At 44.1% G+C, this 25,327-nt stretch overlaps 1 protein-coding gene across 1 annotated transcript; it reads left to right on the plus strand.

Annotated features, from left to right (window-relative positions):
- The first annotated feature begins 3,677 nt into the window (after nucleotides 1-3,677).
- LOC120993766 (alpha-tectorin-like) lies at nucleotides 3,678-24,988 on the plus strand. Its single transcript, XM_040422237.1, has 7 exons — nucleotides 3,678-3,702; nucleotides 6,010-6,099; nucleotides 8,149-8,360; nucleotides 11,908-12,062; nucleotides 13,581-13,817; nucleotides 19,817-19,973; nucleotides 24,821-24,988. The coding sequence occupies exons 1-7, from the start codon at nucleotides 3,678-3,680 to the stop codon at nucleotides 24,986-24,988; spliced, it is 1,044 nt and encodes a 347-aa protein (XP_040278171.1).
- The last annotated feature ends 339 nt before the right edge of the window (nucleotides 24,989-25,327 follow it).

The raw sequence follows: 25,327 nt of genomic DNA on the forward strand, positions 1-25,327 counted from the left end.
AAATCGCAAGCATCCGCAAGCAAGTGCGGATGCGGTGCGATTTTCACGCATGGTTGCTAGGAGATGATCGGGATACGGACCCGATCATTATTATTTTCGAAAATAATACCATTCCTTATACAGAATGCTTAGTAAAATAGGGATGGAGGGGTTAAAAAAAAAGAAGAAGAATTTAACTCACCTTAATCCACTTGTTCAGGCAGCCGGATTCTCTTCTTTCTTCTTCTTTGCTGTGCAGGAGGAAAAGGACCTGTGGTGACGTCACTGCGCTCGTCACATGGCCCGTCACATGATCCATCACCATGGTGATGGATCATGTGATGGACCATGTGATGAGCGCAGTGATGTCATCAAAGGTCCTTTACCCAGGTCCTGAAGAAAGAAGAGAAGCCGGGCTGCGCGAACAAGTGGATTAAGGTGAGTTAAATTTTTTATTTTTTTTTAACACCTCCCTCGATGTCCCCAAAGAATATATTATACAGCCGCAGTTTTTATCACTGTATAACTTTTACATTTGTTCTTACCCTTCGGCACCTAGCGTTTACAAAGACAGCAGGAGGAGGAGCACTGTTACACACCTCCTCATCCAGTTGGACGGTCTGCTGTGAAGCTGTGCCTGGAGGGAGTGGCTACTTGCTTATAAGGAGCGGCATACAGCAGCCGCGCTATGGCCGTCAGACTGCCGTTTGGCTACACTCAACTGATCGCACCACATCTGAGGCGTGCAGCGCCTTTATGATTTGTTATTTTGTTTCACTATATGTGCTGTCTCCTGATGAATCACTGGCGATGTCCAGTGAGGAAACGCGTAGAGTAGGATGCGAGTTAGGAAACTAGCTTTATATGTAGCCTGATTATGTATTGAGGGCTATGTTACATAGGGATTGAATACAGGGCACACCTATTATAAATAGCAAACCTATGCGGCCATTGATTCAAGTGTGCACAAGGTTCAGGCACAGGTGATCATAAGTGGGCGAGCATTGGTGTCTGGCTGTACATTGGTTAGGTGTGCCAAATATCCCTTGCCCTCATAAAAGTGGGAATCGCAAGAATTAAGCCATCAACCTACACCTGATATCAATAGGTTGTGATTGTGGGTTTGGGGTTACAATAAGTTTTCCCACTATTGCTCATAAAATAGGCAGACAGCCATTTGAAACTGATATTTTAATCAGAGATCTTAATAAAGTATTTTTGAGCTCTATCCTCTAATAAAGGTAATCAAGTACAACTTGTCCCAGAAAAAACAAGACCCTCATACTGCAATAAGAATGAACATTTAAAAAAAAGTTATGGCTCCAGGAAGGCAGGGAGTGAAAAAACTAAAACACAAAAAAAAAGAAAACCCCAAGGTCCTGGAGGGGTTAAACTGTATAGATGTAGCAGGGTTAACACACAAACAAATTTCTTAACTCTTCGTGTTATCTTGAAACAAAAGCCATTGAAAATCAATTGAAGGTATTTGCTTAACGCATTTAATTTAGATAGCACGTCTTATAAAGCATGTGTGTTATGTATCTAGATGACCATAAATACATATACAGTGAAATTCTACAGTGTGCATCTCACCAAATTACCTGCTTTCTGACAGTTCCAGTATGTATATTTACTAAGGGAAGGAGCTGAGGACAGTTAGGGTGCCGTGACACAAGGCAAAATCCACATCATAAATTTCCCATGTATTCTTAATGAGTTTAAATTTGTCAACTCTAAAATTCCGTACATCTATGTTCTGCTGCGGAAAACATGATCCCTTGCAGATTTTGTGGAGCCCAATCTCTCCCTTAATTTTGAAGGGAAATGCAATCCTCATCAAAATTTGCAATATAAACCACATCAAAATCTACATGAGCCTAAAAATAAACGCATGCATATTTCAGTGCATATTTTATACCATGTGTGAAAGCACCCTAATGGAAACCAGAGGCTCTGAGAGTGCCTGTTTTTAGAGAGAAGTTCCAATGTGAGGTGATCTTGACATGTAAAGGGCAGAGGTAACATTCGGGCACTCCTGTCTCCCTTAGGTTACCTAGGGCTTTCCAGCATTTACATTTTACCTATAAGAAAAAAGTGCCGTAGATCATCAAGTTAAATTTACAACTGTGATATATCATTTCTAACTTCATACATGATAAAACATTAAAAAGCTCCAAGAATTCTAAAGTGTTTGGAAAAATGTAATAGAGATGATGTTCCCTCCCATTCTGTGATCATATCTTCACGGAGTTAAGCCTCATTCACACGTTTTCCACGGATGTTTGCGTGTTCTCAACGGACAGCACACATCCTCATTCATTTTAAGGCTACTTTCACATTAGCGTTTTTTGTGGATCCGTCATACAATAATACAACTGCATGCATCCGTCATGAATGGATCCGGTTGTAGTACGTCTTCTATAGCCATGACGAATCCGCCATGAACACCATTGAAAGTCAATGGGGAGCGAATCCGTTTTCTATTGTGTCTGAGAAAACGGATTCGTCCCCATTGACTTACATTGTGTGCCAGGACAGATCCATCTTGCTCCGCACCACATCGCGGACTGAAAAACGCTGCTAGCAGCGTTTTTCTGTCCGCGATGGGGATGCAACCAAACAGAACGGAATGCATTTTGGTGCATTCCGTTTCGTTCAGTTCAGTTTTGTCCCCATTGACAATGAATGGGGACAAAACTGAAGCGTTTTCTTCCGCTATTGATAGCGGAATTAAAAACGCCAATGTGAAAGTAGCCTAATGTGTGTGTGTTCACACATCGGTCCGTGGGTCCATATTTTTAGTACGGATGTATACTCTATTTTGTCCATGTTCACAGATCCATCACGTCCATTATAGTCTATGGGTACGTGAAAACCACGAATGCAACACGGATGCCATCCATGTTGCATCCATGTTTCACGGATCATTAGGAAGAGATGCTTTGAAAAAAAAATTCAGCTGTGAAGGGTCAGTGAAACACGGATGACACAGCAAAAAACAGACTCACGGACCCACACAGATCCTTCACGGACAGCTTCACGGATGCATCACTGACCACCTTCTCATGGATTTGAGCATGGACACGGACGTGTGAATGAGGCTTCAATTTGTAATTCCTACTTTTTAGAATGCTTATCCATATTACTGAAAATTACTTGAGTGAAACATGGTTACAAACACAAACACGCCCATTACTTAAAGGGTTTTTTCCATCTCATACAATGGAGGTGTATCGATTTGATATGCCCCCATTGTCTGATAGGTACGGAGCCCTAAAAGTGATAGAGGGCACACTGCGCATGTGCAGCCACCCTCTGTTCATTTCTATCTGGTCGCTAAAAATAGCTGAGTGCTGGCTCAGCTATTTCTGTTGGGCCCATAAAAGTGAATGGGAGCGGTTGCTGCGCATGTGCGGTGCGCTCCTATTCACTTCTATGGGAAGAGCACTTGGTGCGTTCCAGCCAGCCACCACTTTACCCCCTCCATTCGTGATATAGGTGTGGGTCCCAGCAGTGGGACCCGCACCTATCAGATAATGGGGACATATCCTAGCGATTTGCCCCCATTCTCTCAGATGGGAATAACCCTTTAATACATATGTACTATTGAGGAATTTGGAGAAAACAAAATTTCAAAGTACTTCCTGATTCATCTTGTTTTTTAGATAAGTACCATGAAGACGTTGGTGATAGTAGGCATGGTGCTGAATATAATCATCTCAGGTAAGTGGCGATTTCATTTTCATTATTAATCAAATGTCAATCCCAACTGATTGAACTTGAAGAACATAAAGATATAGCAAAGACATGGGGTTAGGGTAATAGACCAGCATTTTTCAACAGTCTACGTCATAAGTTAGGAAAATTAGGTGCATCCTCTGGCAGTCCGTGTGCCCAGACTGAAACCTATGCCTGCTCCAAGCTGCAGTAGCTTTCAGTCTCCTTTTATGGCAGAAAATTGTCATAAAAGATTAATCGGCCAAGCTGGCCTGGCCCCTTCCCGTCCTCCCCAAGCCCCTTTTCAGGAAAGTAGAAAGAGCAATGATGTTTAAAAAGTTACAAACACAAGGTTTGCAACCTTTTTTATGCCAGAAAACTTATAATAAATTTCCCCCATTGTCTACAGAAACCAATCAGATTTAGGCCTCTTTCACACGACCGTATGACTTTTTCAGTATTTTGCAGTCCGTTTTTCCGTTTTTTTTGTTTCGGTTGTGTTTCCGTTTCTGTTCCGTTTTCCGTTCCGTTTTTCTATATGGCATATGCAGTATTCAGTAATTACATAGAAAAAATTGGGCTGGTCATAAAATTTTAAATAGATGGTTCAGCAAAAACGGAACGGATACGGAAGACATACGGATGCATTTCCGTATGTGTTCCGTTTTTTCCGCGGACCCATTGACTTGAATGGAGCCACGGAACGTGATTTGCGGGCAATAATAGGACATGTTCTATCTTTCCACGGAACGGAAAAACAGAAATACGGAAACGGAATGCACACTGAGTACATTCTGTTTTTTTTGCGGAACCATTGAAATGAATGGTTCCGTATACGGACCGTATACGGAACGCAAAAAACGGCCCGTAAACGGGAAAAAAAACGGTCATGTGAAAGAGGACTTAATGTGCTGTTCTAGTAGATAATAATAATAATAATAGTAAAGGAACGGCAGAACATAGAGCCATAAGAATAGATGCTCCAGAATTATTATTATATGGGGAATGCAAGTACAGTAGTGACTAAACCTGACATGTCAAGAGAGGTGACATGTCCTATTTAATTGCAAGATAAAAAGATACAAGATTAAAAAGGTTATATTAACTTTTAATACTAAACTGCTTGTCCGCACAAGGAATCTTTAGGGGGCAAATATTGCTGCCCCTTTTTTAACTGGAACCATTTTGTTAAATAATTGTGCACATCTCATGTCCCCTTCCTTATGCACACTGTCTCTACGTATATGTTTGTCCCTGTTTGTGTGATGTGCTCATAGGTGGTAGTGGAGCGCATCGCAACCAGCTTAGCAAAATAACACCGATATCTCCATGTTATCTAAACATTTTAACCCCTTAGTGACCAAGCACATTTTTAAAAAATTGCATTCCAGGAGCTAGAACTTTTTTGTTTTTTCATAAATGTACTTGTAGGAGGTCTTATTGGGGAGGGGGTGCACCAACAGTTTCTGTTTTAGAGGGATAGAGAGGGTAGTCAGACAAGCGAGAGGAGGGGACCACAGAAGAAAATTGTTGAATAGAGACGTTTTGGGGATTTTTTGTTAAATACAAGATTACCTTTGGATTTGAATGTCTGTCAAGATTTGATTCTTCACTATTGAAACTATCGTCATCTATTTGTTGTTTATGCTATATACATTCATTACAACTACCGTATGTAATATGAGATTGTTCCTTCACTAGTGTGGTACATATGGGGTGCCACATGTATCCAACCCCATGGTATTCATTTAGTAATAGGCTATGACTAAGGATTTGTATATCCGAAACGCATAAGTTATGCTACCATTGAATCATTGTTCAGACTGCTTTTAATTTTTCTACAATAAAGAAGTTTGGATAATGGTTTCTAATGCTAATAAAGTAAGCAGCATCCTTACAGTTCGCCATATTGTAACAGAATTAAAGACCCCAGGCTATTATATTTCTTCCTCTAGCGTTATATTACTATACCTCTCTGCTTCCTGCTGCTGGGTGCTGGCTCCTTCACTCCCTGAGTCTTGTGACTCACTGGTGTAACACAACGGGGACACATCACCGCTTCGGCCAGTGATTGGTTGCAGCAGCTGTCAAACTGGATGTGGACACTCAGGGACTGGAGGGCTACAGCGGTGGTGGGGGAGTGAATTAGCTAGAGTCCAGTGGTGGGGAGTAGGTAAGTATGCTTCCCGCCAGAGGTCTGGCCACATGGTGGTGGGGGGTGGGGGGTCTGCTCAAAACATTTTATAGACAAAAAGGTGGAAATTTTGTAAAAACATAACGCATACTTATTCTTTTTTTTCTTGTTCTCTGTAGTTGATGCAGCATGCAGTGACACCTGTGCTTCTGATGAGTATTGTAATAATTCTACCTGTACCTGTAACTCTACACTGTACAATAATGCAGGTAATGTGTGGGGCAAATAGTATTCTTATTATAATTATATGGCTAGATGTACAAAGAGGCTTCACCGCCTGCCACCACAGAGTTACAAGACGCACCACCTTGAATCCCACGGAGCCATGTCTCGCCATATATGCATCCACTTGCTGTCTTTCAGGCATGGGTTTCACACTTTACCATTAAGGGAGAAGCCATATACCATATACTGTGATAAGTCAGAGGAATGTGCTTTCTTTGATTGCAATCTTAGTTTGGAGGTTGCAATCTGGGATCTGGGGCACAAGCCCTATGTGGTCAGTGCTGAAGAGATAGGACTTGTGACCTCATAAATCTTTTAAAATGCCACAGAATATATACATAAATATGAAATTGACTATGAATAGCATGTATATGCTGGGTCAGTTTGTCAAGCCAAAGCTGGAGTGTATGTTTGTGCTTGTAATGCTATATTTAAAGGGTTTCTATCACTTCGTATGCCATAATTAGCTCTCAGACACTAGCGATCCGCTAGTGTCTGCTCTGGCCAACCATCCTAATATAAGAGCTTTTTGGGCAGCCGTTTTGCTAAAAAAATAACTTTTATAAATATGCTAATGAGCCTCTAGGTGCTATGTGGGCGTCATTAGCACCTAGAGGCTCGGTCTACCTTCATACACAGCCACCGCCCCCAGCGCGTCCCTCCAGCCCGCCCATCTCCTGATGAATGCGATCCTCCGTGTGACGCAACGGACGAATTCTCGCGCATGCGCCGTGCGCGGCTGTATTCGGCGCATGCGCAGAGAATGTCTGACCGCTTCCCTGCTCAGACATCTCCACTGCGCCTGCGCCGATGACGTCATAGTGCTCCAAGGAACAGGCGCAGTGGAGATGTCTGAGCAGGGAAGCGGTCAGACATTCTCTGCGCATGCGCCGAATACAGCCGCGCACGGCGCATGCGCGAGAATTCGTCCGTTGCGTCACACGGAGGATCGCATTCATCAGGAGATGGGCGGGCTGGAGGGACGCGCTGGGCGGTGGCTGTGTATGAAGGTAGACGGAGCCTCTAGGTGCTAATGACGCCCACATAGCACCTAGAGGCTCATTAGCATATTTATAAAAGTTATTTTTTTAGCAAAACGGCTGCCCAAAAAGCTCTTATATTAGGATGGTTGGCCAGAGCAGACACTAGCGGATCGCTAGTGTCTGAGAGCTAATTATGGCATACGAAGTGATAGAAACCCTTTAACCATCCACAAATTATCACAATTGCTAATTTGTACAGATTAGGTCCAAAAGAACTGAGCACATGTTCAGTGCAGCTACATATCTATAGGTTCAGATTTTGGGGGTCATTTCTCAAACTCGTATATAGTAGAACTGGCTTATTTGCCCATAGCAATCAATCCACCTTTCATTTTCCAAAGGAGCTGTCCAAAAAGGTGAAATCTGATTGGTTGCTATCGTCAACTAAGCCAGTTCTACTTTACACCAGTTTGATAAATGACCCCCTTTGTGTGTTGTAGCCTACCCCTTTTCCTCAACCTGGTTTTGTCAGAGAAGGGCCTCATGCACACAACCGTATGTAAAATACGGACACAGGCCACATTGCATCCACATTTTTTGCGGGCCCAATGGTCCGCATTTTGTTGCCAAGTATAGGACATGTTCTTTAATTTTTTGCGGAATAGACGGATGTGCAAAGCACACAGATTATCCATTTGCTTTCCACATCTGTATGTCCATTCAGTAAAATCATGTATGTCTGCAAACCACAGACCACAGACTCATTGAAGTCTATGGGTCCACCAAAAAAATGCAGACAGCACACGGACTGCATCACATTTTGCAGATCCACAGTTTGCGGAACGCAAAATGGACACGGTCGTGTGCATGAGGCCTGATGCTCAAATAACAAAAAAAAGATCAATTATTCTCCCCAATGCTATATACCGCATATAATGCTCAGATGTGTATGTATTGATGCTGAATAAAATACAACAGGTTTCGAGCATTGTCAGCATATAACTGCGCACATTTCTATATGCTTGCACAGTCATATATTATTATTTTTAGCAGGCAGCAATCCATCACCGATAATTGACTGCAGTAATGGAGAAATGAGTACTTACATCTCTAAATGTTGGCTGGAAAGAAATGGATACAATAGCACAAGTGTAACGCTGGATAATGCCACCTGTTTAGCTACAAGAGAGATTGTCAATGACACTGCTGTCATGAGTTTCCACCGACCACTGATCAGTAAGGACTGTGGTAACAATGTATATGTAAGTCAATAACTATGTATATAGCTTTACCCCATTTGTAAGTCATAGGGGGAGATTTATCAAACTGGTGTAAAGTAGAACTGGCTTAGTTGCCCACAGCAACCAATCAGATTTCACCTTTCATTTTTCACAGCTCCTTTGGCAACTAAGTTACACCAGTTTGATAAATCTCCCCCATAGTTTTTTGTAGACTTACAACCAGTGTCCTACTATTAACACGGGTCTAAACAGTCAAAAATAACGTAAACATATTGAGGTACAATGAGGACTTAGGGCTTTGGCCCCTTTCAGACGAGTGAGTTCCATGCTCCAAACCCGCGGCGTGAGTACGCAGCAGCTCCCGTCCTGACCTCCCAGCACTGCCCGGGTGGTATAACATTATATTGATTTATGCTGCTATATAACCCTTCGAGTTCTGGAATGTATTGGATAACACTGACATATTGCTGTCAGTGCCGCTTCTGACTTCTCCTTTGCTCAGTGCGTAGCGTTTGATGAGTGTTATGCAGTGAATAGTGGAAGCTGCTATCACATGATGGCTGGGTGTCTCAGGGGCAGAGCAGAGCTGCTGGGTTTGGCCGACCCTGATTAGCTCTGCCTATGTAATAATAGGAGTGTCCGCAGCTTAGGGTGCACAATACTGGGCCTGCTCTGTGCACTGACAACCTACCCTATGCCACTGGTCCACCTCTAATTAACAAATAAGTATCTCTGTAAGATATTATAATTACTTTTTCAATATTTCGTTCTCTCTTTCAGTTCATTTTAAGAGGGTGTAGTATAGTGACCTGAAGCTGATGTGGTGGGATCTCTGTATGCTTATCATTTTATTCTAACAAATGTTAGGTTAATAAAGTACTAATCACTGATCTACAACTTTCTACTATACTTTGTGTTTCAATTCCTAATTATGCTCAAGATATATTCGCTGTCAGTAAACGGAAACATCTATGGACTGAAAACCTGTTATATTGCTCCACATTGTTACCACAGAAAGCTTTGACATTAGAGAGATATTTTCTTTCACTGACAGCAAAAAGAGATACAAAACTGATAAGTAAAATTAAGAGTAAGACTGATATCCTTTTAATTCCCATCATTTAACGTATACGCCAGATGGAGCCCTTTGACAGTGGCATCCGTCAAACACATGGTTTGATTATAAAAGAAAAAAAGGGATACGTTTAACGTATTTTTTTTTTATTTTTTTTACTGCCTAAGGTTGTATGTAATAGCCATCTGCTATCTCTGGCCATCCCACAGAAGTGAATGGAGTGGCAGTGGTCATGACCATGCCCGTGACCACTGCCGCCCCATTAATTTGAGGGAATGCAACCCTTGTTCTTGTGATCACATGGATGCCCTCTATCCTGTGGATAGGGGATAACTTTAGAACTTGACACAAGCCTTTAATGGCCAAACCTTAGCTACTGGTCTAATTTTTGAATTATAAAATGAAGTTGGTCTATGTGTTGTTGGTTTTGCACATAGCAAAGAGCAATGTTTTTTCTGCAGCACATTGAATAAAAACAAAATGAAGAATAAGTAAAAACCAGGGGCGTAACTAGAAGTGACTGGGCCCCACAGCAAATATTTGTAAGGGCCCCTCCAGCGCGCTTCGCACCTCCCTCCGCCTGTGTAAACCCCACTCCTTTGGCACAGTGTAGCGGTATACTGTATATTGTGTGGCACAGTGTAGCGGTATACTGTATATTGTGTGGCACAGTGTAGGCTATATGTGTATAACATAAACATATATCACATGAAAACTTACAGTTACTTGGCTTGGCCCTTGGGGATCTCGGACACCACTTCAACACTTGGTCGGGGGCTCGGTGGAGCTGATGTTGTGTTTTATCCTAATGAGAAAGATTTCATAATAAGGATTTGGAGAAGGGGCAGAGGGATAACAGAGCAGGGAGAGGCTGGTGCTGCTACTAGGGGGTCATACCATGTGGGAGTAATAAAGCCCACCATAATGCCCCCCCCCCCTCCAGTAGTAATAATTCTCCTTATAATGTGCAAAAATACCCCCTTGTAATGCCCCCAGTTGAGCTAATGTCCCCATAGTGCCCCCATTATGTCCCAGTATAAAATACCCCTATATAGTGCCCCCAGTAAATTCCCCCATAGTGCTTCTCTCCCCCCTTCCTGCTAGTGCCCCCCATAATGTACCAGTATAAAATGCCCCATATATAGTGCCCCAGTAGATGCCCTCAGTGTCCGGCCTCTGATAGGCTGCCGGCCTAGTGTCCCCCATAATGCCCCCAATAATGTGCCAGTAAGTGTCCCCATAGATGCCCCCCCATCATGTTCCAGTATCATGTGCCTCTCTCCTCCCCCCCACATGTCCCAGTATCATAGTGCCATCTCCCCCCCCCCACAAAAAAAGTGCCAGTATCAAGTGCCTCTCTCCCTCCCCCCCCCATGTGCCAGTATCAGGTGCCTCTCTCCCCCCCCATGTGCCAGTATCAGGTGCCAACCCCCCCCCAGGTGCCAGTATCAGGTGCCAACCCCTCTCCCCCCCCCATGTGCCAGTATCAGGTGCCTCCCCCCCCCAGGTGCCAGTATCAGGTGCCAACCCCTCCCCCCCCCCATGTGCCAGTATCAGGTGCCTCTCTCTCCCCCCATGTGCCAGTATCAGGTGCCAACCCCCCTCCCCCCCAGCTGCCAGTATCAGGTGACAACCCCTCTCCCCCCCATGTCCCCCCATGTGCCAGTATCAAGTGCCCCCCCCCCCCCCCGTTCTCCCCATGGCAGTAACAGTCGGGTATTAAAAAAATATAAATAAACACTTCTACCTCCATGTCAGCGATGTGATGCAGCCTCTTCCTGTGTCCCGCCCTGTATGTCCATATATGGAGTCAGTGCTTGTATTTCAGAAAAGTTTCTGCGGGGATTCGAACCCACGACCTTCTGTATCAGAGGCAAAGCATTTAACCACAAGACCATAACAGCTGCCTTGCTGCTGACTGAAAAAATATGAGACTTCTACTGTAATAGCTGGCTAAGTGTACATCTATACACATGACAGCTGCTCATATATAGAGATATAGCAGAGCTGAGTGTGCTGGGACAGCTGTCATATAGAGATATAGCAGTGCTGGGTGTGTTGGGGCAGCTGTCATGTGTATAGATGTACACTTAGCCAGCTATAACAGTAGAAGTCTCATATTTTTTCAATTGTAATGCAGCCTTTATGGTTGTGAGGGTAAATGCTTTGCCTCTGATTCACTGATACATTGGAGGTCGTGGGTTCGAATCCCATACACATCAGAAGACTTTAGGAGACAGTAAGATTAGATCACATTAGCGAGGGGGCCTGGTCAGCTGCCGCTGCTGTGAAGGGGCCCTGAACATTAAGACATCGATATTTAACCAACTTGAAAATAAACTGTCACACACGCTGCCGGGACGCCGGGCCCCGAAGCAGCCACTGGTAAAAACATAAAAAAAGTTAAACTATTGACTATAATTGTACAGACTATTGATTGATACTTTTCCTAAGCAGTTCCTCATTGTACACTGTGTTCTACTTTTTTTACAGATGAATTCAACCCATGTCACATTTTCAAATAGGCTGCGTATTTATGCAAAGACCCAACCTATTTTGTCCCGACAAGATGTGATCATGAACTTTTCGTGCATTTTCCCACTTTTTATAAATGTTCATCTGAATTTCACAGTGAAGCCAATACTTGGGTAATTATCATTAGTCCATTAATATTAATTTATACAGTTTCTGATTGATGTAAAATGTGATAACTGATTGACATCTGTATCTGAAAAATAGAAAGTATTATAGAGAGCCAGAAGTAGATTTTGGGTCATGTCTTTTGAAATTTTGAAAGAAATTCCAAAACTGCCCAAAGTGTAGTGGGAAGGGGGTATACAAATCAGCTGTTAGCAAGTTCTGCCTCTAAGGCCACCAGATGTAAGCTATCCTATAAGTCAATGTTCAATCTTTTAAACAGGCCTTGAGACATGACGGATAATAAATAAGCCAGCTTACAGTAATTATTATTAGTGTTAAGCGAATCGAGCTTTGGATCATAGATCTGAAGTCAAATCGGTCAAACACTTTGATTTTAATGCTGTCTCCATACAGCATTAAAATGTATTGGCCCCGTGGAGCCAAACTTCGTTTCACCCCAAGTCAAGCGAGACTTCAGTGAATGAATTTGGTATTCATTTATGCACAGCATTAAAACTGAAGTGTTTGAACAAATCGACTTTGGATCTATGATCGAAAGCTCAATTCGCTCAAGCCTAAGTCATGTCTCAAGGCCTTTAAAAAGTCTAACGTTGACTTATAGGATAGCTGCCTTACATCTGGTGGCATTGGAGGCAGAACTTGCTAAGAGTTGATTTGCATACCCTCTTCCCAGAATTCCAGAGGAGCGTTGCCTCGCCTATAAGACTCCTCATGTTGATTAGGCACTCTCCATAAGGGGATATAGTATGCCCCATATCTATAGTGCTTATCTGTACCGTAAGAGAGTTCTGTGTGGTGTCACTACAATTTTGCACAATTATTATCTATTACTATATTCTATGTATAGTAACTTTAACCTCAAAGCTGTACTCATAAAATACTATGGGGTAGATACATAGCATGAACAATAGCCAGGCAAGCAAATACAATAGGTGACACACTAGAACAGAAAACGCAATTTGTAACTGCATATAGATATATGATCTGAAAAATCTGCTAAAAACTTATAACTGAAAGAACCTATTAGTTATTCCTTTCTAATCCATATATTAATTTAAAAATAGAGAGCAAATACAAGGGCATCATACATGATGCGAGGGTAGCTAGGTCTTTGTATCATTCAGTTAAGGGGGTTGTCCTGCCATATATACTGATATCTGCAGGATATGTCATCAATATCAGATCAGCGGGGGTCCAACAGCTGTTTAAAGAGGATGTGGCGCTCCATGTGGGCACTGCTTCCTCTTCATTACACTTCCCGTGCTCTCGGAAGTGCAGCATAATGACAAGTATTCGCTCCATTTACTTGACACAGGAGACGACGTGTAGTGTAATCACAAGGAAGCAGCACTCACATGGAGCGTCACCTCCCCTTCAAACAGCTGATCGGCAGCGGTGCAGGCTGGGGGACCACCACTGATCTGATATTGATGACCTATCCTGACGTTAGGTCATCAATATAAAGGGCAGGACAACCGCTTTAATGTTGTGTCTTTATGTTTCAGATCAACTCAGATAAATGTTCCCGGTACACTCAGTTCATTCACAGTGGACATGTTTATTTATAAAGATGCAGATTTTACCACACTGCTAACTGAAAATGAGTCAGTGTATGTGGAAAGTACTCTCTATATTTCACTGATCATACCAAGTCTGGAAGTTGAAAATTTTAAAATTAAAGTGCTCGATTTATATGCTTCGGTCTCAGAATCTGGACCAACATACTATTTGCTACAAGATGGGTAAGTGTCACAATTTGTTTGCAGCTCAACTTTCTTTGGAAATATTTAAGTTCCTCAATAGAACATTTTGGGGGTTGGCAGTGGCGTGCCTAATGTGTTTGGTGCCTGTGGCAGGTCCTTTCTCTGGCACTAGTGTTGATCGAGCACCATAGTGCTCGGGGGCTCGGGCCGAACACATTAGGATGCTCGGGTGCTCTACCGGGCACCTGAGTATAATGGAAGTCAATGGGAGAACCTGAACATTAAACCGGGTACCCCTTGCTCTGAAGAGGGGAGGGTGCCTGGATCATAGGAAAAGGTCAGAAATTGTATAGAAACGCCTCCAAAATGGTTCAGGAACAGCATGGGGAGGATGTCTGGATGCATCTCGGACTCCCAGGTCTCTGATGGGAACGATGTTGTCCGAATAGTACTCCACTTTTACAGACTGACAATGATACGCACAAAACCAAAGATAAAATCGATTTTAGATGAAAAATTGTTAGGAAACATTCTTTCCTGTATATTTACTTGTATATAAAGTGCAAGTTCTGCCAAAAATTACAAGGAAGAGGCATTACGATACAACCTGTATATCACATAAAGGAGGGCCTTATTCACATTGTGGTACAATTGATCATGTAGTGGGACTCCTACACTCATAAAGCCTATGCACTAAGTGAAAGGGCTTCCAAAAATTACAAGCAACCGGCACTACAATACACCCTTTGTTACACATAAAGGAGGGCATCATACATAGCCTTGAAAAATTATGATTGATGGCCTGCTGGTGACCCTCAAAAACATTTGGAGCAAGGGCCTGCTGATCTGACCATCTAAAACATTATGGGTGAGGACCTGCTGCCGCTTTGGTGACTCTAGATAACCTGGGTCCGATCGCACGTCCCCGTGATGGTGACGATCCATTCGGATGTCTGGCCTATCAACTTTCAATGTTATTGTCAGTGCAAACCATAATGACTACGGGTAATAGAGAATCATGGTTCGATTCCGGAAAGGGAGCCTGAGAAACAGCTACGGCTACCACATCCAAGCAAGGCAGCATGTGTGCAAATTACCTATTAGGTATAATTAGGTGAGGGTCTGCAGATGATCTGACCCTGTAAAAGATTTTAGGTGCAGGCCTGCAGATGAGCTGTCCCTGTAAAAGATTTTAGGTGCCGGCCTGCTGGTGAGCTGACCCTGTAAAAGATTGTAGGTGAAGGCCTGCTGGTGAGCTGACCCTGTGAAAAATTATAAGGGGACTTAGGACCTCGAGACTGGAAATCTGGTCTCTCTCTTGACTCCTCTTAACTCTGGGGACTGCGTAATGCGGGACGACCGCCAACATCAGGCTGCGGAAGGCCTCAGTGTCCACAAGCCTAAATGGCAACATTTCCAGTGCCAGTAATTTGGAAAGCTGTGCATGTAGTGCTATGGCCTGTGGGTGGGTGGCTTGCGTTCAAAGGCCTGGGGTAAGGACATTTGGACACTGCATTGGGACATGGAAGTGGATGTGGTCGCTGATGGTGCTTGCGAAGGTCCAGGTGCAGGGCGGTAGGCATCAGGGCCTGCACCTTCGACAGGGGATTGGCCAGCACGTAACATGGAGGAAGAGGAGGCAGTGGTGTGACCCGCAGACACAGATTGTGGACCCAGGTGTTCGTCCCACTTATTACGGTGCTTGTATGCCATTTGGCGGATCATGCTGGTGGTGGTGAGGTTGCTAGTGTTCACGCCCCGGCTCATTTTCGTATGGCACAGGTTGCAAACTACTATTCTTTTGTCGTCCGCACTTTCCACAAAAAAGCGCCATACTGCAGAACATCTACCCCTTGGCAAGGGAGATTTCCGCAAGGGGGTGCTCCATGGAACAGTTGCGGGCCTGTTTGGTGGGGTCCGCCTTCTCCCTTTTGCCACCCCACTGCCTCTTCCAGCCTGTTGCGGTGCTGCAGATCCCTCCCCCTCTGTACTGCTGTCCTTGCTCGGTTTGCCACCTTCCCAGGTTGGGTCAGTGACCTCATCGTCTGATCACCTTCCTCACTCTGATCATCCTCCTGATTTGTTGACCTAACCACAACCTCAGTGATTGGCAACTGTGTCTCATCATCATCCACCTCATTAAACACTAATTGCCGTTCCCCACCGTCATCTACTTGTGACTCTGGATGCTCAAGAGGTTGGGAATCAGGGCACAAGAGCTCATGTCCCTCTTCAAACGTGCTTGGCGAGAGGGCCAAATCAAGTAATGGCGATGGAAAGAGGTCCTCGGAATATCCGAGTGTGGGATCACTTCTTTGGCCATACTGTCCTTCGTCGGAGGAAGGAGGATCAGGATGAGGATTGTGTTGACCAGACTCCTGGCTACCTAGACTGGACTTGGTGAAGACAGGGTGGTGCTTAACCGACTGGAAGCATTATCTGCTGCAATCCAACCGACCACCTGGTCGCACTGGTCTGACTTCAAGTGTGGTGTCCTGCGCCGCCCTGCAAACTGGGACATGAAGCTAGGTATCGTGGATGATTGTTTTTCTTGTGCTCTGGCAGCAGGCACAATTTCTCCGCGCCCAGGGCCACGGCCTCTGCGTGCACCATCAGCATCACGGCTACTTTCACACTCGCATTTTGGGCGGATCCATAATGGATCTTCAAAAACGGATCCGTTACAATAATACAACCGCATGCATCCGTCATGAACGGATCCGGTTGTATTATCTGTAACATAGCCAAGACGGATCCGTCATGAACTCCATTGAAAGTCAATGGGAGACGGATCCGTTTTCTATTGTGCCAGATTGTGTCAGAAAAAAACGTTTGACTCAGTTTCGTCAAGCGGACAGCAAAACGCTGCAGGCAGTGTTTTGGTGTCCGCCTACAGAGCGGAATGGAGACTGATCGGAGGCAAACTGATGCATTCTGAGCGGATCCTTTTCCATTTAGAATGCATTAGGGCAAAACTGATCCGTTTTGTACCGCTTGTGAGAGCCCATGACGGATCTCACAAATGGAAAGCCAAAATGCGAGTGTGAAAGTAGCCTTACTGCTCGCCTTCTTCATTTAAAATGTGATATATGCTTAAAAGTATGTCACACGTACAGAAACATAGAAACATAGAAATATAGAAATATAGAATGTGTCGGCAGATAAGAACCATTTGGCCCATCTATTCTGCTCAATATACTGAATACTATGAATAGCCCTTGGCCCTATCTTATATGAAGGATGGCCTTATGCCTATCCCATGCATGCTTAAACTCCTTCACTGTATTTGCAGCTACCGCTTCTGCAGGAAGGCTATTCCATGCATCCACTACTCTCTCAGTAAAGTAATACTTCCTGATATTACTATTAAACCTTTGCCCCTCTAATTTAAAACTATGTCCTCTTGTAGAAGTTACGTAGGATTTGGAAGTGTATGCTGCGCAAAAAAATTTACAAAGGTATTTGTGATTTAGGAAACATTATACAGAACAGGTACCACAGGTAATGTCACTGTTCGCAGTGTCTACGGAAAAAGGTACACTGGATGTCACTGATATTTTAGGGATGCGCACACTTTTTAAACAGGAGATGTGGCGCAGATAATTTAATTGTCCGCAGCAGACAACCTCTACGGAAAAAGTGCACTGGATGTCACTGATATTTTAGGGATGCGCACACTTTAAAAAGGAGATGTGGCGTGGATAATTTAACTGTCCGCAGCGGACACCGTCTACGGAAAAAGTGCACAGGATGTCACTGATATTTTAGGGATGCGCACACTTTTTAAACAGGAGATGTGGCGCAGATAATTTAATTGTCCGCAGCAGACAACCTCTACGGAAAAAGTGTACTGGATGTCACTGATATTTTAGGGATGCGCACACTTTAAAAAGGAGATGTGGCGTGGATAATTTAACTGTCCGCAGCGGACACCGTCTATGGAAAAAGTGCACAGGATGTCACTGATATTTTAGGGATGCGCACACTTTAAAAAAGAGATGTGGCGCGGATAATTAAACTGTCCGCAGCAGACACCGTCTATGGAAAAAGGTACACTGGATGTCACTGATATTTTAGGGATGCGCACACTTTACACAGGAGATGTGCCGCAAAATAATTTAACTGTCCGCAGCAGCCTAGTACACAGTATTTAGCGCAGGATGCGCTAAAAATATATATTGCTGCTGTCACACACAATAGTCCTTAAAAGGACTTTTGGGTCTCTAAAAAGTTTTTTGTATAAAAATCTTCCTATTATGATGCGTTCCGGCCATCCAATCACTGTAATGCCAGTAGCCAACATGGCTACTGGCATTACAGTGAGGGCAGTACTTACCTGCACGTTTATTGGCTGCGTAGTAGCCAAGAAACGTGCGGGGAGGAGACTCTAGCATGGTGCTCGAGCACATGCGGTACTCGGCCGAGTACCACCATGTGCCGAGCATCGAGATGCTCGAGCCGAACAGGTGTGCGGCCGAGCATGCTCGATCTTCACTATCTGGCACCCCATATTTTAAAACATTTTACCCCTCACAGTAGTCATTCCCCCATTGTGCCCCCCTCACAGTAGTAATGCCCTCATTGTGCCCATTTACAGTAGTTATGCTCTCAGTGCACCCCTTCACAGTAGTTATGCCCATATTTGGTTTCCTTCACAGTAGTAATGCCCTATCTGTGCCTCTTCACAGTAGTTATGCCCTCATTGTGCCCCCTTACAGTAGTTATGCCCTCACTGTGCCCCCTCACAGTAGATATTGCTTCTCTGTGCCCCAAAACAATTGTTATGACCCTTCACAGTAGTAATGCCCTTTGTGCCCCCTTCACAGTAGTAATGCCCTCTCTGTGCCTCTTCACAGTACTAATGTCCTTTCTGTGCTCCTTTCACAGTAGTAATGCCCTCTGTGACCCCTTCACAGTAGTAATGCCCTCTCTGTGCCCCCTTCACAGTAGTAATGCCCTCTCTGTGCCCCCTTCACAGTAGTAAAATAAAAATAAAACAGTAACTATTCACCTTGTCCAGTTCCTGTTGATCAGATCCAGCACTCCCCTGCAGGCAGCCAGGCACAGATTGCGCTGCAGCACTGTATGGGAGGAGTGGACAGGCACATTCCCAGGCCTGCAGGCTTCTCCCATACAACATGGCAGTGCAATTTGTGCCTGCAGGGCTGAATGGTGAAGCAGAGAACAGACGGCTCCTTGCTTCACCATTCAGTACACTGGCCGGCCAGAGAGAAGGCGCATGGGGAGCTGAGCGGTCAGTGAGTGAAAGGACCACAAGCTCCCCAGCCATCCAGCAATGTATTAATGGAAGCGCTCATTGCATCTGGCAACCCCCTGAAAGCTAGCACCTGGGATGGACTGACCCTCCCCTCCTTGGCACGCCACTGGGGGTTGGCAAAAACTGGAGTTCAGTATCCAAAAATGCAGCAGCCAGATATTATAGCAAAATATGTTAAAGCCTACATGCACAGTGTTTTAGTATTTTGCCATCTTTGTAACATTTTTTAGGTAAGTGTTTTTTTTTTGTTTGTTTTTTTAAGTACAGTACGCTTCGTTATGGCATTTTTTCCTGTTTTTTCCCATAGGATTTTCTTTAGGACTTTAAAAACACCAGAAAAAAAACACCAAAAGTGCTTGAAATTTGTGACATCTGTTTTACAAGCATTTAAAAATGCAAAAGGTTTTGGAGATTTATGAAAATGAGTCAAACAAAAAACTGGTTGTTGTCCATAGTATTCAGAACTCGGCTTTCATTTATTATTTCTGTTTTTGAAGAATGTAAGCTGTTGGTTACTAGGGGAGCAAACACAGTTTTTCTTTTAGACAGTTTTCAGAAATCAGCCTCACTTGTATTTACTATTAACTGCAAATAAACCTATTATACCTTTTAACTAACTGTTGTGCCGCCATCTGCGCCTGAAATGCGCCTAATATAGGCGTATTTCAGTATAATAAATGACCCCCTATGTTTATGACTCTTTATGTATATGATTTGGGATAATAAAGTTCATTGTTGTAACCTTGTCTTGTTGGTGAAGGTGCCCAACCAGCGGAATAACTGCTGATCTGATGAGTGTGCTTAACAATGGAAATTCCACCGAAGCACGGTTTGCAATGAAAGTTTTCCAGATTGCTGGTTCCTCCACTGTCAGTCTCACTGCTAAAGTGAAAATCTGCACAGTTGATTGTCAAATAGTAAGTACTTCTATAAATTTTTGCTATACTTAAGGTCATCTGACAACTGAATTCCGGCGTAATTTGTGCCATAATTTGGCACATCTTATTTTATATATATTTATAAATCAAGTAAGCCGAGAAGAATAAGCCACAAATGTGAGAAATCTGGTGCATCTTTAGACTTCCTGTTTACATTTTACAGAGGATTAGTAAATCTGCTCCACTGTACCTCCAAATAGACCTAGCAGATTTCATAGCAGTCACTAATCAACTAGTCACCAAAACTCTATAGTTTGAGGAAGAAGAGAAGTCCAGAGCATAGAAACACACAGATACATATTCCATTGTCATCTACAGGTAATGTATTCTAAAGTGTAGTCTCTTGGCATACATTTCTGTACAATATGAATACTTGTTTAATATAGGGATAAACTCAGTAACTTAAGGTTTGTTTCACACCTGTGTTTAAGCATATCCGGCAGGCTATTCCGGCCGGGAATAATCTGCCGGATCCATCAATGCCGTACGTTGGCGGATTTCCATCTGGCCCCATTTACTATAATGGGGACAGGCAGAGATACAGCCACAACCCCGGCAAATATGCTGAGAAGCTGCACAGCAGTATTTGTCCGCCCGCTTCTCAGCATATTTGCCGGGTTGTGGCCAAATCTCCGCCATCCCGATTATAGTGAATGGGGCAGGATGGAATTCCGCCAAGGCACGGCATTGACGGATCTGGCAGAATGAACAATTGTTTATACACTATTATAAATGTTTTATTTTAGGGGTTTTCGCTACAGAGATAGACAAAAATATTATAAGACAGTTTTATTACAATGAAAATTCAAATGTAAGTTAACATTGTCATATCTCAAAATATTCATAGAGTATGCACAGCTTAAAAGAGTGAAACATTGCTAATTATCCAACTGGTTTGTCAGTACATACAGTCAGGTCCATAAATATTGGGACATCGACGCAATTCTAACAATTTTTGGCTCTATACACCACCACAATGGATTTGAAATGAAACAAACAAGATGTGCTTTAACTGCAGACTGTCAGCTTTAATTTGAGGGTATTTACATCCAAATCAGGTGAACGGTGTAGGAATTGCAACAGTTTCCATATGTGCCTCCCACTTGTTAAGGAACCAAAAGTAATGGGACAGAATAATAATCATAAATCAAACTTTCACTTTTTAATACTTGGTTGCAAATCTTTTGCAGTCAATTACAGCCTGAAGTCTGGAATGCATAGACATCACCAGACGCTGGGTTCCATCCCTGGTGATGCTCTGCCAGGCCTCTACTGCAACTGTCTTCAGTTCCTGCTTGTTCTTGGGGCATTTTCCCTTCAGTTTTGTCTTCAGCAAGTGAAATGCACGCTCAATCGGATTCAGGTCAGGGGATTGACTTGGCCATTGCATAACATTCCACTTCTTTCCCTTTAAAAACTCTTTGGTTGTTTTTGCAGTATGCTTTGAGTCATCGTCCATCTGCACTGTGAAGCGCTGTCCAATGAGTTCTGAAGCATTTGGCTGAATATCAGCAGATAATATTGGCCGAAACACTTCAGAATTCATCCTGCTTCTTTTGTCAGCAGTCACATCATCAAAAAATACAAGAGAACCAGTTCCATTGGCAGCCATACATGCCCACGCCATGACACTACCACCACCATGCTTGACTGATGAGGTGGTATGCTTAGGATCATGAGCAGTTCCTTTCCTTCTCCATACTTTTCTCTTCCCATCACTCTGGTACAAGTTGATCTTGGTCTCATCTGTCCATAGGATGTTGTTCCAGAACTGTGAAGGCTTTTTTAGATGTCGTTTGGAAAACTCTAATCTGGCCTTCCTGTTTTTGAGGCTCACCAATGGTTTACATCTTGTGGTGAACCCTCTGTATTCACTCTGGTGAAGTCTTCTCTTGATTGTTGACTTTGACACACATACACCTACCTCCTGGAGAGTGTTCTTGATCTAGCCAACTGTTGTGAAGGGTGTTTTCTTCACCAGGGAAAGAATTCTTCGGTCATCCACCACAGTTGTTTTCCATGGTCTTCCGGGTCTTTTGGTGTTGTTAAGCTCACCGGTGCGTTCCTTCTTTTTAAGAATGTTCCAAACAGTTGTTTTGGCTATGCCTAATGTTTTTGCTATCTCTCTGATGGGGTTGTTTTGTTTTTTTCAGCCTCATGATGGCTTGCTTCACTGATAGGGACAGCTCTTTGGATCTCATCTTGAGAGTTGACAGCAACAGATTCCAAATGCAAATAGCACACTTGAAATGAACTCTGGACCTTTTATCTGCTCATTGTAATTGGGAATAACACACATCTGGCCATGGAACAGCTGAGAAGCCAATTGTCCCATTACTTTTGGTCCCTCAACAAGTGGGAGGCATATATGCAAATTGTTGTAATTCCTACACCGTTCACCTGATTTGGAAGTAAATACCCTCAAATTAAAGCTGACAGGCTGCAGTTAAAGCACATCTTGTTTGTTTCATTTCAAATCCATTGTGCAGGTGTATAGAGCCAAAAATGTTAGAAATGTGTTGATGTCTCAATATTTATGGACTTGACTGTATATCTGGATAAAATTGAGCTAAAATAAAAAATGTTTGTTGTTCACATTTGTTAGATGGTGCTATAGAAAAAAAAAGTCACTTAAAAGAGTTGCCTAATAGGATTACATTTTTTTTTATATATATATGAGACAGATGCATTACCCATCTTACTGATTCCTCACCACTGGTGTTCAGGTGCTTACCAGATCCCCCTTGCTCTCCACCACCTGATCCCATTTCGAAATGCAAGAAATACCTAGAGATGCCTCAACAGCCAAACACCATTGTGGATAGTGATTGGTTAAACAGGCATCTCCTGCCATTTCCAATTTTTTGAGCCGGGACCAATATTGGGTCACCAGCAGAGACCCAGTAAACAACGGTGGGGGATGTTTGAACTGAGGAATGCCTCTTTTTTTAAACCAGTTCTGCCCCATATATAAAACTGCCATACAACTTCTTTAATGGTCCCTGTAACATGGGCTTGTTGAACAGTGAAGATTGCCACACAGTTTGTATTTATTGCATTTGTAGATATTTATAATTAGCTGTACGACAGACAGCATTTAGCAGCTTGTGTTTTGTATCCTAAAAAGCGATATACCTTGTAAAGTTAGGACTGAAGTTTTTTTAAATGATTGGTTTTGAAGCCTGTGCAATGTATCTTTTATTTCTATTACAGGATTGTACCATAGGAGCTAGATCAGCATCCAATCTGGACAACACTGCTTTAGTTAGTGTGTTTCTAATGGCAGGTATGTGACCTACTAGCAGAGCTAGATCACACTGTTTAACAAATTTCTTGTTTGTACCTTTCTAGTAGGTGGTATTTCCTAATTGCTTATCTCTAAAGTGTAGAAAATAGTTATTAAGACCGACAAACTTTGCTTTTGTTACCAGTGTAGTTGACATGTCCCTATTTTCAGTGAAAATTTGCATCCTTTTTCCTGTGAGAATAACATAAAATAAATCTTCTACTCTTTTGCCCACTATATATCATGGTTATCATTACTATATATAGTAATATTATAGCGTTCGTCTTTGATTTGTACAAATATTTACTGGTAAGAAATTTACAAATCATTCTAGAATAGGAAGTGTGAGGAATATGGATTATTATTTAATGTCAGCCATGTTCCCACACCAGCCATCTGCTGTCAGATATCAGAGGTAGTGAACTCCACAGGGGGGCCCTGCTTCCAAGGCCATCCAAATGGCAGAGAACTTCTAGCAGGCCACCTTTGCTTACAATTTCCCACCTCCATTCAGATAGCACAATTCCTGCAGGAAAGCTTCCCTGCAGGGGTTCTAGGCCATCAGACATCATGGAACCAGCGATTCATAAGGAATTGTTGTCCTCAGGTGTGGCGACTGAGGGGACAAGCAGGGGGCAGACAGCTGTGGAGGAGGAGGATGCAAATGAGGTCAGGGCTGTCCCAGAGAAGTAGGGCTCCCAGGTAAAGCCTCAGTGCAGGGTTCCTCCACAACTGGGATGTCAGAGGGCCAGGTTAGTCCGTCTGGACTGGCGACTTGGTCAGAAGCTGAGGGGAAGCAGGCACTACCAGCGGTGGCAGCGGCCATAGCTGCTGTCACGCGCAGTGGGAGTGCTGGGCCCTAGGGGCCCCTCAGGGGTCTGATGCCTTTCCCCCTTCCAACCAAGTGGCTGCCGAGTCAGATGGAGGCAAGGAGACAGGTCCCGAGGACCTGACGGAGGACGTGGCAGTCTCGTCTATTCTGGCCACGTCCGGTCAGGGGTTTCAGGTGGCATTAGTGGCTGACACCAGCCTGATTGCTCTCAAGGAGCAGGCGGCACAGCCTCCCACAGACTCAGACCTCGAGCAGGTGGTCTGGGGACCAAAGACGGCTGTACCGGGTCACGGTCCAGCAGGGCTCACCAGAGGAGTGGCCTAGGGACCGGCAGGTAGTAGAACTGACAGGGGACGTGTCAGTCTCGTCTATTCTGGCCACGTCCCACTAGGGGTTTCAGGTGGTGTTAAGGGCTAGTGCCAGCTTGAAAGCTCTCACGGAGCAGGTGGCACGGCCTCCCTTGGACTCAGACCTCCAAAGGACAGTCTGGGACCAAGGATGGTTGTGCTGGGAAACGGTCCAGCAGGGCTCACCGGAGGTGTGGCCTTGGGACCGACAATTTGTGGTACCCTATCCGTTCAGGGCGGTGTTTTTGTGGGTTGCGCATGAAATTCTGATGGCCAGATACACAGGGGCCACTAAGAGGCCTGGATAGGAGACATAGCCACCCCTGGGGTGTCAGTCATCGAGTGTGTCATGCGCTTCCAGGAAAAGGCGCAGGCCTTGTTGCAGTTGGTGCAGCACGACAGTATGGGGCAGACCCAGACCGACCACAAGCGGGGGTACAACCAGAAGGCCTGTGAGAGGACCCAGCAGGTGGGTGAGCAAGCGTGGATACTGGTTCCTGTACCTCAGGACAAGCTTCAGGCGGCCTAGGGAGGCCCGTACCTCGAGCACCAGCAGCTCAATGTACCTGCTCACCCTGGACCACGCCCGGGGAAGGCAGAAGGCCTTCCCCATGAACCTGATGCAGGCTCATCATGAGCTGGAGGCAGGTGCCCTCCGGAAATGCCACCCCTTCCGGGAAATGTTCGCCAAAACGCCCAAAAGGACGGAGTCCACTGAGATGCCGTTGGGCACGGAATATGCCCCTGCCACTTCTAAGCGGATGGTCAAGCTGCTTAAGGGACTCGAAAAGTATGCGTACCTGGAGGTCATTGCTGTCTTCGGTCCTACATGGGACTTGGGAGGATCCCCAAGAGCATTTGGCGAAGA

Source organism: Bufo bufo, chromosome 3 (assembly GCF_905171765.1).
Source record: "Bufo bufo chromosome 3, aBufBuf1.1, whole genome shotgun sequence".
NCBI classification, from domain to species: Eukaryota; Metazoa; Chordata; class Amphibia; order Anura; family Bufonidae; genus Bufo; species Bufo bufo.

Bases quoted from the DNA above. Each gene is read 5' to 3' on its own strand.
- LOC120993766 (XM_040422237.1), top strand. From the start codon at position 3,678: ATGGTGCTGAATATAATCATCTCAG. The intron at 3,703-6,009 runs GTAAGTGGCGAT...TGTTCTCTGTAG, and splicing joins GCTGAATATAATCATCTCAG to TTGATGCAGCATGCAGTGAC. The intron at 8,361-11,907 runs GTAAGTCAATAA...CTTTTTTTACAG, and splicing joins ACTGTGGTAACAATGTATAT to ATGAATTCAACCCATGTCAC.